Genomic DNA, 15,394 nt, shown 5'->3' on the forward strand with positions numbered 1-15,394 from the left:
ATTAAGCTGATTAGGAACATTTTTCCAGCTCACTTCATAATTGTCTACATGAGCGCGTTCGCTGAATTGGTTTGGTTCTCAGCAGAAGTTTTCCCAAATCAGATTACAACATCGACTTAACTTTTTCCAGTCGAATGAACGACCTGCGACCTTAGAGTTCCTAAAAACCAACCTGGTCCCCTCTTACACTATGGTCCAGGTCGTGTGACTGACGTACCCGAACATTTTCGAGCCACAGCTGTGATGGGAAGATCCACTTCTCAGACCCCAAAACCGTTGAGCTTATGAAGCAATAATTCCCACGACACGTTGGGATAAAAAAGCACAACAGTGCATTTTCTGGAGATGGGTCTTGAGGTTGGTACCGGATCTTAAACGTCAATAAACACCACAAACTGAAGCCCGAAAAAATTAGACGAACGAGCGCCGACGACATGCGAGCTGTGTCATAGAGTTCGGAAGCGCATCTGATGTAATAACCCGTTTATTACAGAAATACAGCTGCTAAAGTGTAGCCCAGATAAATACTAACAGAAGGTTGTTAGCCAAAGCCAAATGGTCAAGCAGACTTCCATAAATTCTATCAACGACTTCAGTGTGCCTTCATATTCTCTTGAGAGTATTATGTGTAGATCTTCTGAGATCGGCTTGGAGTTCTTTTATGAGGACAGCACTATTCACAGTCCGAGCGATCAGTGCATTTTTTTAGACATCGCCTTTCAACCACCTCCAAAGGCAAAACTCGAAAGGGGTAAGGTCTGGAGAGCTTGGTGGCCAAGAACGTGACCATTTCTGCCAATCCATCCGATCCATCATCTAGACCTAGCATGCCCCGTAAGATGGATCGGCAGAAATGGTCGCAAAATTATCTAGAACATTGTCGTAAGGAAAAACAGAGATCGGTAAAATTATATTAAAATAATTTCGAAAAACAATCATGATCGCATGTACGTTGTATATTTAGTTTGCTGACCGGTGTCGGTATTTTATAAGACCATCGGCAGACCATGGTGGCAGCAGGAGCCAGTGTTCCACACGCCTCCAGAGCGGTCTGCTCCACGCCACTGGCTTCTGCTGTCACCAAGGAGTAAAAAATTGTCTGATGATTGTCTTATAAATGACCGAAACCGGTCCCAAACGAAATACACGACATACATGCGATCATGACTGTTTATAGGAATAATTTTAATAGATATGGTAACGTTTCTTGGTCACCACGATTAGACTTTTGCCTGTGGGAATGGTTGAAAGGCGAAGTCTACACAAAGGAATAATAAACACAAGAAAGGAACCGATGTGCTACCCTCATAAATTAACTCCAAGAAGACCTCAGAGAGAATTAGAAAGTGCGTTGTAGTCAGAGGTGAAATTTATGAAAATCAACTTTGAACTCAATCGCCGGCTGGAGCGGCCGAGCGGTTCTAGGCGCTACAGTCTGGAACTGCGCGACCGCTATGGTCGCAGGTTCGAATCCTGCCTCGGGCATGGATGTGTGTGGTGTCCTTAGGTTAGTTAGGTTTAAGTAGTTCTAGGTTCTAGGGGACTGAAAACCTCAGCAGTTAAGTCCCATAGTGCTCAGAGCCATTTGAACCATTTTTTGAACTCAATCGTTTGTCTTTGCTTAAGCCGCCTCCATAGGGTTTAGCGCGCCTGACTGCTATGGAGGACTCATGTTCGATTTCCAGTATTGCCAGATATTTTTCCTGGCTGGAAGGACTGGAATGGGGTGCACTCAGCCTCGTGGTGCCAGTTAAGGAGCTACTTGTCCGAGTAATAGGGCTCCAGGTTACAAAAAGCGCCAACGGCTGGGAAAGCCCTACACCCTGCCACACCACATCCGGTGACAACATTGGCTGAGGATGATATGAAGGTCGATCGATACCGATGCCAGAGCCTGTGGTCAAAGTTTATGTTTACAGTACGCTCTTTATGCCTGTTACATTGAAACAGATGTAGCTAGCAAAAACTGGACAAATGTTATATGGAATGTTAGTCTATACTGCTACTTGATAAAATGTTTACTCTTCCCCCTGAAATACCTTACACGTAAGAATGAGGATGGAGGCACTCGGAATGTTACATTTAAGACACACCATTAACTGGTCTACGTATAGTCAACATGTCACACTGGGCACATTATGAGCTACACGTGTGTCTCATATCAGCTTGCAGAGGACGGCTTATGATGGAGCATGTCCAATGTTGCAGGTGCTGGGCATCGTGTGCATGGCATGCGCGTCACCCGCCCTGCTGTCGGGCACCCACTGGTTCCTGTTCGTTGCCGCCGTCAGCTTCACAGCCACACTCATCTGGGTCTTCGTCTACCTACTCAACATTCGTGAGGCCCTCAAGCTGCCCATTAACTGGATACTCACGGTCAGTTTCACTGCCCTGCAGATCAGCTCATTTATGCCTTTCCGTCTCTGTGTACCTTTGCACTCGATTGACAATAGAAATAAATCACCTAGTTTGACGAACATACGAGGTGTCCTTTTCAAACTTTGCGCATTCAGCCAGTCACAAAAACGGAAATGTGGAACATATCCATACGTATTATAAAAGTGTATGTATGTTCCACATCTCCTCCTAAATCATGGGATTGATGTCCATGAAACTTGGCACACATATCACGTACTGTATGGAAAGCACCAGGTATAAACCACCTTCCTCCCAAAAGGATAGGGGCATGACTTTTTGATTTATTACTTCTTTACTACCAACTCTGCTCACATCACATTTCACAGTATCCAAATACACTGCTGGATATATCTGCAAGATAATACCATTGTACCACACATAGCCAAGCATGCGCTGTGTAAAAACGAAACAACAGTGCGAAATTCACTACAGGTAGAGATGATGTATGTGTACAAACATGAGTGAAATATGTTAAATATATATATAAAATATATGTGACAAGTGTGTACATGGGCAAAGCCTTCGGTAAAATGGCCCTTTTAAATTTCTAGATAAACCAAAATTGAGATATAGATTCGATACATAGAACAGACAAACAATGAAAAGTACTTATAATATACTGCATTTGTTGCAGTCTTCACTCCAAAAGCTGGTCTGATCCAGCTCTCCACACTAGTCTGCTCTGTGTGAGCAACTTCATCTACTTGGAATTAGTGCAACATACAATTCACTCCAACGTATTTACTGTAGTCAAGCCTCAGTCTATGATTTCTACCTCTGACACTTCTCTCCATTACCAAATTAACTGTTACTTGATGCCTCAGGATGTATTGTACCAACCTGCCCCTTCTTTTAGTCACTCTGTGTTGTAAAGCCCTCTTGTACCCAATTCAATAAAATACCTCCTCATTAGGTACTTGATCAACCAAGCTAATTGTTGTGTGCAACATCATGCACAATGGTGAGGAGGGGTAGGGTACAGAGTGGTGCAGCAACTGTCATCATAGGAGAATTGGACAGGAGCAGAAATGATTGGTAAACAGGTTAACATGGCAAACAGAAGATTTACTTAATTTGTATTTCTCCAAGTGTAGTAAGACTCTTTACAAATAATGTAGCAGCAAGAAATAAGAGTTCAGTTCTCAATGTCAGCAGGGATGAGGCTTTCTGAACTAAAGCACAAATGATGGCATCAGAGCCGTGACTGTGCTGTGAAGTGGCTGCCAGTACGAGTGGGTGGTGTGGCTGCTCCTGTCCATCCTGTATTATGGTGGATGAGGGCACTCGTAATCGATAGTTGCTGGAGGTGTGGCTCAGTGGGCAGGCACCATTGGGTCCACTGGATCCTGCATTATAGTTGTTGATATATGACAGAAACTCACAAATATGTTGCCAACTGCAGGATGCCGACCGGGTGGCATCGATATGTGATACCACACTAATCTTCAAAATTATTCTGCAGTGCCACATTTCTAAGGCTTCTGTTCTATCCTTGCCTGTATTGTTGTAACAGTGTAAGTGGACAACAACCTTGTCTGCAAAAATTTTCTGTAAGTTAACCCAAAATTTGCCACACCTCAAATTTCAGCACATACGACATGTTCCTAGTTTCTCTGTATATTTGAGCTGACTTGACCATGGTGATTCAAGGATATTCAAATCAGGGAGTTGTGTAGATTTAGGAAGCGCATTATTATTTTATCCATGCCAGAGTAACATTGAACATTGAAAGCCAAGTCAGGAGGGGCATTATCCCTTTGGAAGAAGTCCTATTGGGAACCTCACCTTCCTTGCTCAGTAACTATGGCTACAATAAATGTTTTTATGGAATGTGCCACTTATCTTCCCTTTCAACATGACTATGCAACCAACTGAAAAATTCTCTCTGACCACCTAGATAGCTACAGAACTTCTTTGAAGGTTCATAGTTTAAAGAAGATAATTTCAACTGGTCTCTTCTCCTGGAAGAATTTTGGGATCTCTGCAGATGTGTCCTTGCAATCTCAGATCCTTGTGTTTGTGATGTTCCTTCATTGTTCTTGTACTCTTGCACATACAAAGGGTGGTTAGGAATCATGTTGACAAATTTTGTGGACAATAGGTTTTAGGAGAAATGGCAGCGTCAGTTGGCATCATAGTGCCCTCTATATTCCAGAGCATACAACATGCAGACATCAGATACAACAAAGACCATGAAGCGAAAATGAAATCTTACATAAAAAGTAACCTTTCAAATCACATGACGATGTTTACTGTCAGAAGTCTTAGAAAAACTTTAAAAATGCAGTATAGGCATAATAACTTTTCTGTATCTGTTATTGATAAATTACTATGTGCTTTTACATTAGATATATTCCCATAAAATTTTATTTTGTACTTTATGTCAGAGGGTGTAACTTTATTGTATTTTTTTATTATGCCTGTACTGCATTTTTATAGTTTTGCTATGACTTCTGGCAGTAAAAATTGTCATGTGAGCTTAAAAGTTATTTTTTATGTAAGCTTTCAGTTTCTATTGATGGTGTTTGTTAGCAAGGACACTGTCTGTAAATCTGGCCATGCTAACAATAACTTACAAGGAACAGAACAAAAATGACTTAACAGTTGGTTACTTTGCATTCTATTCCACAAAGAATGCATGTTTTTGTAAAGGAACACATTGTCTTTAATCCTTCATTTATGAGATATACAATATATATAGTTTTTAATCTACCGTTCCTGAAACGTTTTTCACTGAGGCACTGAAACATCCAGAAGCATAGCCTGAGGTGACACACATTACATTCTGTGAGATCACATAATGTACACCCACAAAATGTTAGGTGTTAAAACTGTTCCATATAGTTTGTCTGATGTTATCATGTTGTCTTCTTTGTGTAAACCAGAAGCACATAAATCCAGTCAGGGTGCAATTCCACAAAAGCACTGACAAAATTAATGGAATGGTGTGAATTGGAGAACATAAATAGTTTCAAGCCTTTTAGCTCTGCCTGCTCTGCAGCTCATGTAGATGAAAAGGATATAACACCTAATAATCTGCTACCCGGAAAAGCAACTGTAATGTACCTAAATTATGACATAGAAACATTATGCAGACAACAGTTTTTTTTATTTCACCTAAAAACTGTAGTGTTACAGCTTTCAAATGGAATGATATATGCAAGGCAAGAATATTGTTGTGTCTTGTTTTAGATGATACAGCTTTATTTTTAATTTTGTACCAGACTTACTTCCTGTATCCTTATTTTTTTGCTATGAAAAAAGTGAATTTATAAACTAATGTTTCCATTAGTTTCTCACTCACTTCCTTCACAGCTTATTGTTTGAACATTTTTCTGTGGGTGTAAGGATGAACATGAGTGGTGAAACTTAATGTTAATGAAATGTGAAAGAAACACACTTGAATATGGAAGATAAGACTTTGCACGTTTGTAATGTGAATATTATTCATTTCCAGGAACTGCTGAACACTGCTCTAATGACGCTGCTGTACTTGATCGCATTCATTGTGCAGCTTGCCATCTGGTCTGAGTTTCACTACACCTCCTGGAAATCCAGTAATATTGCTGCTGGGGTGAGTATTTCTAATGCACAAGCGGTGGTGGTGGTGGTGGTTAGTGTTTAACGTCCCGTCGACAACGAGGTCATTAGAGACGGAGCGCAAGCTCGGGTTAGGGAAGGATTGGGAAGGAAATCGGCCATGCCCTTTCAAAGGAACCATCCCGGCATTTGCCTGAAACGATTTAGGGAAATCACGGAAAACCTAAATCAGGATGGCCGGAGACGGGATTGAACCGTCGTCCTCCCGAATGCATAAGCCATACATATATTAAAGAAGAGGTTGTTGCCTCTTGTGATGGTGTACTACTGGTTGTTGAGCTGTTACACACTGTATAACCATCATATGTGTCCAGTTTAAAGTCAGCAATTGGAAAATGGGTGGAAGGTTCATGGAAGAGAGTAGAAGTGAATTGCTGTGCTTCCTACATTCTAAACTGCACCTTTGCATTACTCAGCATGTGACTTATCATAACATACTAATACAATAAGTGGAGGTCATATCACTGTTGACATAGGTTATGGTTGTATTGTTAACTACATTTAGTGTGACAGATTAAAAAGTAAAACACTGCAACTGTTTGCCATTATGTTATTGGGACATGGAATCTGTGAGATGGCATGCATCTATACCCAGTAACATTCAACGGGTTTAATGAGTTGGAGAATTCTTTGTGCTCATGACAACTTTATGGGGTACCGGTAGTCACATGTGTGACCTTATCAGCTATGTATAACTAACAAAAATATGTAGGTAACGTTTTGTGGGTGAATGAATTCTCTCCAAGTAGACTTCACACAGAAATACTTCTGGGGTGTAGGGAAAACTACATGTGCCAAAACTTAGTCTCTAGGATTGCCTGTTCCTGTTTGTAGGTCAGGCCAGCCTTTACATCTACATCTGCACCCATACTCTGCAAATCACCGTGAAATGCATGGTAGAGGGTGCTGCGCACTGCACCAGTTATTACAACTTCATCCCGTTTCTTTCATGTACGGGGAGTGGGCAGAATGATTGTTTCAAATGCCCCTGTGAGCACTGCAATTAGTTTAATCTTGTCCTTGTGATCCCTGCGGGAGCAATACATATGGGTTGCAGTATATCCCTAGATTCAACATTTAAAGCTGATTCTTGAAATTTTATATGCAGGCTTTCTTGAAATAGTTTCGTCTTTCTTCAAGAATCTGCCAGTTCAGTTTTTACTCTGACATTCTGCAATGGGTCAGACAAACTGGTAAGCATTTGTCCTGACCTCCTCTTTGTACATTCGGTATCTCCTGTTAGTCCTATTTGGTACAGGTCCCATACATTTGAGCAATGTTGTAGGATGGATTGCATGTGTGTTTTGCAAGCAATCTGCTTTTTGGAATGATAGCATTTCCCTAGTAGTCTACCAATGAACCAAAGTGTGCCGCCTGCTTGACCTTTGACTGAACACACACTGTGTGTGTGTGTGTGTGTGTGTGTGTGTGTGTGTGTGTGTGTGTGTGTGTGTGCGTGTGTGCGTGTGTGCGCGTGCGCACGCACGGTTCCATTTCTGAAAAAGGCTGTGGCTGAAAGCTAATGTGAAAGTGTCTTTTCGTTGTGCCTGTCTGCAACTCACTGAGTCACCTTTATGGTGAGTATCAGTCTAACTTCTCCATATATTGTTAAGTTAAAGAAAGGCAAACCTATGTTTATAGCACTTTTAGATTTAGAGAATGCTTTTGACAATGTAGACTGGAATCCACACTTTAAAATTCTGACAGTAGTAGGAATAAAATAAAGAGAATTAAAGATTATTTATAACATGTATAGTAATGTGTCTGGTGTAAAAGAGCAGAAGAATATGAGAGGGAAGCAGCACATGAGAAGAGACTGAGTGTTGTAGCTTATGCGCAGTGTTATTCAGTCTGTACGGTTTCTCTGATACCAAGCAGTTTACATATGACATTGTAATTCTGTCATCATCATCATCATTTAAGACTAATTATGCCTTTCAGCGTTCAGTCTGGAGCATAGCCCCCCTTATACAGTTCCACCATGATCCCCTATTCAGTGCTAACATTGGTGCCTTTTCTGATGTTAAACCTATTACTTCAAAGTCATTCTTAACCGAATCCAGGTACCTTCTCCTCGGTCTGCCCCGACTCCTCCTACCCTCTACTGCTGAATCCATGAGTCTCTTGGGTAACCTTGCTTCTCCCATGCATGTAACATGACCCCACCATCTAAGCCTGTTCGCCCTGACTGCTACATCTATACAGTTCATTCCCAGTTTTTCTTTGATTTCCTCATTGTGGACACCCTGCTGCCATTGTTCCCATCTACTAGTACCTGCACTCATCCTAGCTACTTTCATATCCGTAACCTCAACCTTGTTGATAAGGTAACCTGAATCCACCCAGCTTTCGCTCCCATACAACAAAGTTGGTCGAAAGATTGAACGGTGCACAGATAACTTAGTCTTGGTACTGACTTCCTTCTTGCAGAAGAGAGTAGATCGTAGCTGAGCACTCACTGCATTAGCTTTGCTACACCTCGCTTCCAGTTCTTTCACTGTGTTGCCATCCTGTGAGAATATGCATCCTAAGTACTTGAAACTGTCCACCTGTTCTAACTTTGTTCCTCCTATTTGGCACTCAATCCATTTATATTTCTTTCCCACTGACATTACTTTCGTTTTGGAGATGCTAATCTTCATACCATAGTCCTTACATTTCTGATCTAGCTCTGAAATATTACTTTGCAAACTTTCAATCGAATCTGCCATCACAACTAAGTCATCCGCATATGCAAGACTGCTTATTTTGTGTTCACATATCTTAATCTCACCCAGCCAGTCTATTGTTTTCAACATATGATCCATAAATAATATGAACAACAGTGGAGACAGGTTGCAGCCTTGTCTTACCCCTGAAACTACTCTGAACCATGAACTCAATTTACCGTCAACTCTAACTGCTGCCTGACTATCCATGTAAAGACCTTTAATTGCTTGCAAAAGTTTGCCTCCTATTCCATAATCTTGTAGAACAGACAATAACTTCCTCCTAGGAACCTGGTCATATGGCTTTTCTAGACCTATAAAGCATAGATACATCTCCCTGTTCCACTCATAACACTTCTCCATTATTTGCCGTAAGCTAAAGATCTGGTCCTGACAACCTCTAAGAGGCCTAAACCCACACTGATTTTCATCCAATTGGTCCTCAACTAATACTCGCACTTTCCTTTCAACAATACCTGAGAAGATTTTACCCACAACGCTGATTAAAGAGATACCTCTATAGTTGTTACAATCTTTTCTGTTTCTATGTTTAAAGATTGGTGTGATTACTGCTTTTGTCCAGTCTGATGGAACCTGTCCCGACTCCCAGGCCATTTCAATTATCCTGTGTAGCCATTTAAGACCTGACATTCCAATGTATTTGATGAGTTCCGACTTAATTTCATCCACCCCAGCTGCTTTATTGCACTGCAATCTATTGACCATTTTTTCCACTTCCTCAAATGTGATCCTATTTCCATCATCATTCCTATCCCATTCTACCTCGAAATCTGAAACATTACTGATCGCATTTTCACCTACATTGAGCAACTCTTCAAAATATTCCCTCCATCTGCCCAAGGCATCCACAGGATTCACCAGCAGTTTTCCTGACCTGTCCAAAATACTTGTCATTTCCTTCTTACCTCCCTTTCGAAGACTGCTAATTACACTCCAGAATGGTTTTCCAGGAGCTTGACCCATAGTCTCCAACCTGTTTCCAAAGTCTTCCCACGATTTCTTCTTGGATGCTGCAATTATCTGTTTGGCTTTGTTTCTTTCTTCAACATAACTTTCTCTGTCTACCTGGGTTCTGGTTTGTAGCCATTTTTGATACGCCTTCTTTTTCCTTTTACAGGCTGCCTTGACTGTATCATTCCACCAAGCTGTTTGCTTCATCCTACTTTTACACACTACTGTTCCAAGACATTCTTTAGCCACTTCTAGTACTGTGTCCCTGTACCTTGTCCATTCCTTTTCCAATGACTGTAATTGACTACATTCAACTAACTGGTACCTTTCTGAGATCGCTGTTATGTACTTGTGCCTGATTTCCTTATCCTGAAGTTTCTCCACTCTTATCCTCCTACAAATGGACCTGACCTCCTGCACTTTCGGCCTCACAATCCCAATTTCACTGCAGATTAAATAATGATCAGTGTCATCAAAGAATCCCCTGAATACACGTGTGTCCCTCACAGCCTTCCTGAATTCCTGATCTGTTATTATATAGTCAATGACAGATCTGGTTCCCCTGCCTTCCCAAGTATACCGGTGAATGTTCTTATGTTTAAAAAAGGAGTTTGTGATTACTATGCCCGTACTGGCACAGAAATCCAAGAGTTGTTTCCCGTTCCTGTTGGCCTCCATATCCTCTCCAAATTTACCCATAACCTTTTCATACCCTTCTGTTCGATTTCCAATCCTGGCGTTAAAATCACCCTTGAGAAGAACACTGTCCTTGTCCTTTACTCTAACAACTACATCACTGAGTGCCTCATAAAAACTATCCATATTATCTTGATCTGTCCCTTCACAATGCGAATATACTGACACAATCCTAATTTTCTTGCTAGACACTGTCAAATCTATCCACATCAGTCGTTCGTTTACATACCTTATTGCAACTACGCTGGGTTCCATTTCTTTCCTGATGTAAAGCCCTACACCCCATTGTGCTATTCCAGCTTTGACTCCTGACAGGTAGACCTTGTATTCTCCCACTTCCTCTTCTTTCTCACCCCTTACCCAAATGTCACTAACAGCTAAAACGTCCAGCCCCATCTTACTTGCAGCCTCTGCCAGCTCTACCTTCTTCCCAGAGTAGCCCCCATTGATATTAATAGCGCCCCATCTCATTACCATTTGTTTGCCAAGTCGTATCTTTGGAGTCCCTGGTTTGTCAGTTAGAGGTGGGACTCCGTCACCTCCAAAGGTCCGAGGCATTTTTCTCTGATTGTTGCCAGCATCATATTTAAAGTACCAGGGAAGCAGGTTGCTAGCCTTACTTGCCCCGAGTCCCATTGGGTTTTACCCCTAACGGCTGAGGGACTAACCGGTGGCTTTGGTAGTCTTTGCCGTATGAGCACAAAGGTGACCACGACTCAGAATATGTCCGAGATGCCCAGCCTTATTCCAAAGTAACTGGTATCCCGACTGTCGGGACCACTTACTTGGCCACTCATACGTTGCCCGTGGTTCATGAACTAGGACATGACTACAGGAACCCACACCATTCTGTCAGAGATGGCAAAAGACTAGATAGAGCGGTTAATTGGCATGAATAGTGTCTTGAAAAGAGGTTGTAAACTTGGCAACAACAAAAGTAAAAGAAAAGTGTAATAGAATATAGTCACGTTGAATCAGGCGATGCTGCAGGCATTAGATTTGGAAATGAGACACTAGAAGTAGATCAGTTTTGTTATTTGGACACTAAAATGGCTGATGATGGCTGAAGTAGACAGAATATAAAGAACAGATTGATGATAATAACAGGAAAATAATTTCTCAAAAAGAGAAATTTGTTAACATCAGATTAGATTTTAATGTTATGAAGTTTTTTCTGGAAGTATTTGTCAGTATAGCCTTGTACAGAAATAAAACATGGACAATAAACAATTCAGGCAAGAAGAGTATACAAGCTTTTGAACTGTGATGCTACATAAGAATGCTGAAGATTAAACGAGTAGAACATATATCTAATGAAGAGGTGCTGAATCAAACTGAGGAAAAAAGAAATATATAGCACAACTTGACTTAAAGAAGGAATAGATAGATAGGACATATGCTGATGCATCAAGGAATTTTCAGTTTCTTAAAGGATGGAAGTGTAGAGAATCATAGACCAAGGTTTGACAACAGCAAGCATATTGATATAGATGTAGGTTGTAGTAATTATGTAGAGATAAAGATGACTACACATGATAGACTAATGTGGAGGGATGCATCAGACAAGGCTTTAGACTGAAATCTACTACTACTACTACTGCTACCACTACTACTACTACTACTACTGCAGAAACTAGTTTCGCAAAACCCAAATTAGTGAATCAACTGGTTATCAATGTAAATATTTTGGATTACCTTCCATGTAATACATACACTCCTAACATTGTTTTTAACACAAAATTCAACCATCAATTAGAAATGATCTCACTATGGCCCATAAGATTCATAATTTGATATAAAACACTTAACAAGTGCAAAAAATGCTGTGTTCTAATAATAGTCCAGAATAGGCTTTCGGTTTACCAATATGTCATGTCTCACTGCTGTAACAGTTACTTATGTCAAACATTACTTAATCCACTGTTCCTGATTTTGAAATTACTTTACTCCACACAATTAAAAATAATTAAATTGTATGATAAAGAGATTCAATACCAATGTACAATGAAATTTGACAAACTATGTGAGGGAAAAAGAGAAACAGATACAGAATGCAATAGACTGTCAACTAACAAAGCAATCTTATTAGTTTTATTAGCAAACTAGATATTGATCCTCACATATCTGATTCTCACTATTCTGGCATGTATGGCGTGTCGGCGGTTGATTGGGTACAGGAGTCACGTGGCCTACTGGATCCATGTCAGGGTGGCTTCCGCCAGGGTCACTCTACCACTGATAATCTTGTGTCCCCCGAGTCTGCCTCCGAAAAGCCTTTTCCAGATGACTTACATAAAGCATATGACATGACCTGGTGACATCATATCCTTGCCACATTGTATGAGTGGGGCCTCTGGGGCCCGCTCCCAATTTTTATCCAAAACTTCTTGTCTCTCTGTACTTTCCACGTCCAAGTCAGTGCTTCCCATAGTTCCCCCTGTATTCAGGAGAATGGAGTTCCACAGGACTCTGTATTGAGTGTCTCTCTATTGTTAGTGGCTAAAACGGTCTAGCAGCAGCTGTAGGGCCGTCAGTCTCAGCTTCTCTGTATGTGGATGGCTTCTGCATTTTGTTCTGCTCCTCCAGTACTGGTGTTGCTGAGCGGCACCTACAGGGAGCCATTCACAAGGCGCAGTCATGGGCTCTAGTCCACGGCTTCCAGTTTTCAGCCGCGAAGTCGTGTGTCGTGCATTTCTGTCAGTGTCACACCATTCATCCAGAACCAGAACTTTACCTTGATGACGATCCACTCAGTGTAGTGGAGACATCGATTCTTAGGACTGGTTTTCGATGCCTGATTGACATGGCTACCCCACCTTCATCAGCTTAAGCGGAAGTGCTGGCAGCACCTCAATGCCCTCTGCTGCCTGAGCAACACCAAGTGGGGTGCCGATCGCTCTACGCTGCTGCATCTCTACAGAACCCTTGTTCAATCCTGCCTTGACTATGGGAGTCTGGCTTATGGTTCAGCGGTGCCCTCAGTGTTGTGTTTACTTGACCCAGTGCACCACTGTGGCATTTGTGTAGCGACGGCATCTTTTAGAATGAGTCTGGTGACCAGTGTCCTGGTGGAGGCTGGAGTCCCTCCATTGAAGGTTAGGCATGCACTACTGCTCACCAGTTACATTGCACACATATGTAGTTCTCCTGTGCATCCAAATTACCGTCTCCTTTCTCCAACCACGGCGGTTCATCTCCTACATTGGCAGCCCAGGTCAGGGCTTACGATTGTGGTTTGCATCTGGTCCCTTCTGTCTGTACTGGAGTGCTTCCCGTTCCACCTCTCCTCGAGGTCCATTCATGTACACCTCCATGGTGTAAAACTAGGCCACAGATTCTTCTGGACCTTTCACATGGCCCTAAGGTTTCCGTTAACCCCGCAACTCTCCGCTATCCCTTCCTCTTGATTCTCGACATGTACCAGACCCATGAAGTGGTTTACACCAATGGCTCAATGGCTGATGGTCATGTAGGCTTTGCTTATGTTGATGGAGGATGTATTGAACAGCACTCCTTGCCAGATGGCTGCAGTGTTTTTACTGCAGAGCTGGTGGCCATATCTTGTGCTCTTGAGCACATCTGCTCATGCCCTGGCGAGTCATTTCTCCTGTGTACTGACTCCTTGAGCAGCCTACAAGCTATTGACCAGTACTTCCCTTGCCATCTCTTGGTAGCATCCATTCAGAGTCCATCTATGCCCTGGAACAGTCCCATTGGGCAGTGATGTTTGTGTGGACCCCAGGACACGTTGGAATCCCAGGCAATGAACTTGCCGAAAGGCTGGCCAAACAGGCTATGCAGAAACTGCTTCCGGAGATGGGCATCTCTGAAACTGATCTGTGATTTGTCTTATGCCACAGGGTTTTTCAGCTCTGGGAGACAGAATGGCATAACAGTATGCACAACAAATTGCGTGTCATTAAGAAAACTACGAATGTATGGAAGTCTTCCATGCGGTCCTCCCGCATGGAATCAGGTGTCCTCTGCGAGCTCAGCATTGGCCATATGTGCCTAAGGCATGGTTACCTCCTCCATCACATGGTCCCACCTTGATGTTGCTGTGGTTCACAAATGACGGCCGTCCACTTCTTGCTGGACTGCCCACTTTTAGCCACTCTGTGGCAGACTTTTTACTTTCCCAGCACCCTACCTTCAGTGTTTGATGACAATGCCTCAACAGCAGCTTTAGTTTTACGTTGTATTCATGAGGGTGGGTTTTATAATTTGATCTAAGTTTCAGCACATGTCATTCTGTGTCCTCCACACTAATGCTTTTAGGGTGGAGGTTTTAATGTATTGCAGAGTGGCTGGCTTCTCCTTTTTATTCTCATGGTCAGACAGCCAAGGTAATCTACTCTCTTCTTTCTTCCAGCTGTGCTTTGTATGTCTTGATTATTTTATTCCCATCCTTGTGGAATTATTTTGATCGGAACGAGGGTTCAATGACCTAGCACTTTGGTTCCTCCCCCCTCTTTTTAACCAACCAACCACTATTCTGGTGTGTGTGTGTGGGGGGGGGGGGGGGGGGGGGGGAGGGGAGGGGCGTGCATGTGCTTGAACACGTCTAAAGTCTTATATTAAAGTGACACATTCCACATCATTACAAAGCCAGTTCCAGACTTTATGTTAAGGAATTGCTATTCATTTACAATCCAGCCCACTCCTGCACTTTGGAATGCCATGGTATGCAGAAATTGCTACAGCCATCAAACTCTGACATGTGATCTCTAATTATATACACAGTCAATCTGAAAGTTCAAGTCAAATGCTGGTGATAGATAACACAGGGCAGTACCAAGAAGGGTATACTTCTGTATACTCATTTCGGAGAGGTAGAAAGATAACTTTCTCTGGCTGTTTGCACATTAACTTTTGCTACAGTAGCCCTGACATAAATCAATGAAACATGGATGTTCCATAATTCATACAAATGTGACAAAGTATGTAAGTTTACAATGTAAAACAATACTAAATGTGTTGAATTAATACATAAAAACATT

At 42.0% G+C, this 15,394-nt stretch overlaps 1 protein-coding gene across 2 annotated transcripts in view; it reads left to right on the forward strand.

The window, feature by feature from the left end:
* The window catches only part of LOC124594741, a 422,644-nt gene that overhangs the window by 404,390 nt on the left and 2,860 nt on the right, over nt 1-15,394 (forward strand). For both annotated transcript variants that reach the window (XM_047133131.1, XM_047133122.1), the window contains exons 2-3: nt 2,209-2,376; nt 5,876-5,992. In XM_047133131.1, coding sequence (XP_046989087.1) covers nt 2,209-2,376; nt 5,876-5,992 — 285 coding nt within the window. The remainder of the gene's footprint in view (nt 1-2,208; nt 2,377-5,875; nt 5,993-15,394) is intronic.

The sequence above is a fragment of the Schistocerca americana genome, chromosome 1, assembly GCF_021461395.2.
Source record: "Schistocerca americana isolate TAMUIC-IGC-003095 chromosome 1, iqSchAmer2.1, whole genome shotgun sequence".
NCBI classification, from domain to species: domain Eukaryota; kingdom Metazoa; phylum Arthropoda; class Insecta; order Orthoptera; family Acrididae; genus Schistocerca; species Schistocerca americana.